Below are 4,502 nucleotides of genomic sequence, written 5' to 3' on the forward strand. Positions count from 1 at the left end.
ATTCAACGATCAGCGTTGAATAGGTAGGCCTCATTATAATTCTGTCCACTGTTCGTTTGTTTTTTTTTCATTTGTACTTTTTTGTAAGTCAGGTTTGTGCTAATGTGCATTGCTGAACATATTTTCACAGAGAGAGAGAGAGAGAGAGAGAGAGAGAGAGAGAGAGAGAGAGAGAGAGAGAGAGAGAGAGAGAGAGAGAGAGAGAGAGAGAACACTATATTCCTCACGCTTGTTTTTACCAGGCACTTGGACGTGGAAACAAAAAATCTGTTTTCTTGAAAATTACAAATCTTTGGAGGCTTTACGCATTTCGTTTCCAAGAGTTGAGACAGACGTTCTAGCAATAGCAGCGATGTTCATGTGAATTATTATTTGCGTTTACACTTGATCAAAGACGTTGTCTCCTTACTGTTGGTGGAAAGACATTCAACTATTGTCTTGATCTGGAACAAAATGAAAATAGACGATTAAGAAAATCAGATTATAATAGGCCTACATACTATAACTGAATACCAGTAGGCTATAGGCTACTAGTAAAACTTAACAATTATATAGTAGTGTAATAGTAATATCCTAATAATAATAATTGTAATACTTGATCTATAATAATATATATAACAATAATTATAATAATACATGTTTTCAATAAAAATGTAATAATAAACCTTCTGTGTAATTGTGCGTGTCCTCCTGCCACTGTGGGCCCACTCTGCAGCTTCTTAAATGTATAATAATGATCAGGAGCGATCAGAGGCCACGGCGGAGATATGATATCAGATATGACATGTCGCCCTGCTGCTAATGCTGCTAATTGAACGGCTAATGAGCTTCTGTCAGCTGTCATAATAGATAGGATCATATTATAATTATATATACTACTATTACTAATTCACAACATGATAGTAACACCAACAATAATACCACTACTGTAGTAATACTACTGTAGTAATACTACTGTATAATAACTACTGTAATAACTACCTGTAGTAATACTACTGTAATACTACTACTGTAGTAATAATACTGTAGTAATACCACTGTAATAATACTACTGTATACTACTACTGTAGTAATACTACTGTAATACTACTACTGTAGTAATAATCACTGTAGTAAATACCACTGTAATAATACTACTGTAATACTACTACTGTAGTAACTTACTACTGTAATACTACTACTGTAGTAATAATACTGTAGTAATACTACTGTAATAATACTACTGTATATCTACTACTGTAGTAAATCTACTGTATAATACTAACTGTAATACCACTACTTAGTAATACTACTGTAGTAATACTAACCCTGATATACACCAACAATAATACCACTACTGTAGTATACTACTGTAGTAATACTCAGAATCATTCTCAAATAGGTCTTACATGTTACTTGGCCAGATAGTTGTATTTATGGCATGTTATTTTTATCACTATAAGTTACAACAAAACATCACTAGGAGTTTATATATGGAGTGTGTGACTCTCTTTATTTGTTTTATAGCTTATAGTTTATTCGCTGTTCGTCAGCACCACACAAAATATATTTTTTTCTGGGTTGTGTACCAGCTCGTGTTTTTTTATTCTACTATAAGCGACATCATCCCTCCTTAATTTCCCATCAGAAAGCGTGTTAAAATAACAAGTTGTCAGCCTGCGTACACAATGAAGTATGTGTTTGTGTGTCAAAGACGATAAGGTGGTGATGTAGGAAGGAGTTCTATACTCTCTTTTCATTCCGTCACTTCATGACCAATTCCTTTCCCTTTTTACGCAGCAAAGAACAATGGAATAAAACAAATACTTTTTTTTTTTTTTTTTACCAATGGGAATATTTAACTTGCTTTATTTCTAAAATACAATTTAACATACTTTAAACATTAGAGTTGTTTTTTTTTAAACAACTTTTTAATTCAAGGACAAACAAAAATAATAATAAAAAATACATGATTTACATGGGCTCCAAAAGTCTTGATATTTACAGGTAGAAGAGACAGGAAGAGCGGTCTGTCTCTGTCTGGGCTCGTTGACTTTCACTGGACACGCAGTACTGTTCATCACTCCATTGTAATATTGCTTGTCCACAGTTCAGTTTGTTATATTCTTTCAATGGAAAAAGTAAAAAACGTTTCGTCGATGTTTTTGTCGTCTCCTCTGTTAATAACGTCCGTTTTGTTTTGTCTGTTTGTTTGGCTGTTCATCAGCCTTCTCAGATCGCCTAGTAGTCCGGATGCGGAGTGTGCGTCAAACTGTGCCGTCGCAAGTCACAGTTGCGCCGAAACACCTTTCCGCAGCGGTCACAGCTGTAGGGCTTGATGTCTGTATGGGTGAGAAGGTGAGTTTTCAGGTTACTTCTTTGATTAAAGGTTCTTCCGCATGTGGGGCATTTGTGAGGAGATTCCTGTTTAGATTTAAAGCAAGCAAAGGATTATTCCCTTTAAGTTTATTTAGCTAAATATATGTATTGTATTATAATATGAATCTTCAAATCAGTTATTGACATTGTGCTGAAAGTAAGCTGTGGCTCTAACAAAATGAACGACTGTAGGTCTATATTTCTTTAACCTGCTTATCAAGAGACTTCAGTTATTACCATACATGCCAATATAGTCGAGACACAATCACTATCCATACAGGCAATCCAAATAAATATATATTTTTTAGGTTTCAGAAAATATGCACATTTTGATCAGTGACGTCTGCAGTAAGACATGACGCGTGTAATAACATGAGTCACAGATATGTGAGCTCGTGCCTCATATAGTTTGCTGAATCACATACATGTTGTATTGGTATCAACGGTGTTAATAAATCTGTTTGTTTTTTATGATGGCAGATGATATAGGTTTGGATGGAAGACTCACCTGCATATGTAATGTTTTATGGAACGGCTAAAGTTCGAGACTGACAAAATCCTTTCCCACATTCTTGACATTTGAAAGGCTTTTCCTTGGAGTGGATGTATCTGGAAATGGGAAGACAAGAGGAGACGCGGTTAGAACGGAACACCTTTCATATAACGCCATTTCTTCTTTGTGGCTTTTTCCAAAGCGGTTGAGTCATGCTGAGAAGAAGCCTGCCATTTGTGCAACTTGATCTGTGTTCTTGTGCGTAAAAGGGCTTTAGCGCCCTCTCGGAATACGGACTAGTCCTACTCTGCACAGTGCACGCAACATAGCTATTACAAAAAAATACCTACATATGAAGAAAAAAAAGTCTTCAGTGCTTTTACAATGTTAGAATTGTGAACAAAGTCAAATGAATATGAATAAAACGCGATCAAAACGTGACATGACGCTATTCCGTACACACCGCTATCAAAGCGTCGTTTTTTTTTTCCTTTTTCAAATAAAACAACAGCAATATCATCCCAGACATTCAGAGCTTCTTACCTGTGGTCTCTCAGGTGGTCTTGTCTTCGGAAGGCCTTGTGGCAGATATCACAGGTATAAGGCCGCTCGTCTGTGTGAGTCCTCTCGTGGATCAGAAGATTGTATGACTTGGTGAAATGCCTGCCGCAGAACTTGCAAATAAATTCCTTTTTCGTCTTTGACGGAAGCCTTCCCCGGGTGGGTTTCCTATCAGGCGACAGTTTGTTGAACTCAGAGATCGCGCTCCCGAGCCCCGCTGTCAACTTTGAAAGATCCCCAGCCTTCGGCGGGTCCTCTTGAGTGGCAGCTATGGCCAGGTTGGCAAAGTCAAAGCGCGGTGGTCGGTCCTTGTGCAGCCCGGGGATAAAGTGAGTAATGCCTTGTTTGGGGTGGAAGAGGTGTGCGGTGAACGGTAGCCCCGTGAAGGTAAACCGGGGATCCATTAAGCCCTGAGCGGCAGCCATCTCAGTGATAGTCGACCTCAGTCCCTGCATGTGCGGATAGCCTAGTGTCCAGTGGTTCATGTGCATGGTCTGCACCGCGCTAAGGCCGTACAYTCCCTGGAGCTGGTCGACGGCGGCCGGGAAGGCGTTGACCGCCTGCAGGAAGGAATAGTTGGTGAGCTGGAGAGACGGGTGGAGAGGGATCGGAGCGGGCAGGGCTTTGCTCCCCATCTCGGCGGCTAAAGACTTCACGGTTTCGGGCCTCGGCACAACTCTACCACGGTGTGTCCTGTTGGAGACATGAACAATAGAAAACGAATATGAGTCACCATCAACCCACAATATGGCACAATATAGATCTAGAAAATACTGCAATTAGACAGTCAAAAATAAGCATAGAGTTAATGACAACAAACTATTTCTGTGCATTTTGCACAATGCTGCAAACAGTTTTCCATTGGAGCTTTTCCAACCGTTTGACTTTAGCCGACATTTAATTAATTTACAACCGTCTTGAGAACGCCTTAATAAGGGCTGATATTGGATTATCTCACATTCAGTGTTTTAATACTTTACGTCCATTGTGGAGATCAAGGACAGTGACTAATTTGCTTCAAGTATTAAGATACCGTTGCATACCGTCTAAAGGCGAACAGATTCCTATTTGGTTATAAAGCATTTTGGTA

General features: G+C 38.8%; 1 protein-coding gene across 1 annotated transcript; it reads right to left on the reverse strand.

Annotated features, from left to right (window-relative positions):
- Window positions 1–1,465: 1,465 nt before the first annotated feature.
- osr2 (odd-skipped related transciption factor 2) lies at window positions 1,466–4,118 on the reverse strand. The gene is given in 4 exon segments (XM_024144422.2): window positions 1,466–2,403; window positions 2,867–2,887; window positions 2,889–2,967; window positions 3,395–4,118. Coding segments are annotated over 4 exon segments (936 nt in total). The 5' UTR covers window positions 4,048–4,118; the 3' UTR covers window positions 1,466–2,220.
- Window positions 4,119–4,502: the final 384 nt, after the last annotated feature.

This window comes from Salvelinus sp. IW2-2015, unplaced genomic scaffold (assembly GCF_002910315.2).
Source record: "Salvelinus sp. IW2-2015 unplaced genomic scaffold, ASM291031v2 Un_scaffold5226, whole genome shotgun sequence".
NCBI lineage: Eukaryota > Metazoa > Chordata > Actinopteri > Salmoniformes > Salmonidae > Salvelinus > Salvelinus sp. IW2-2015.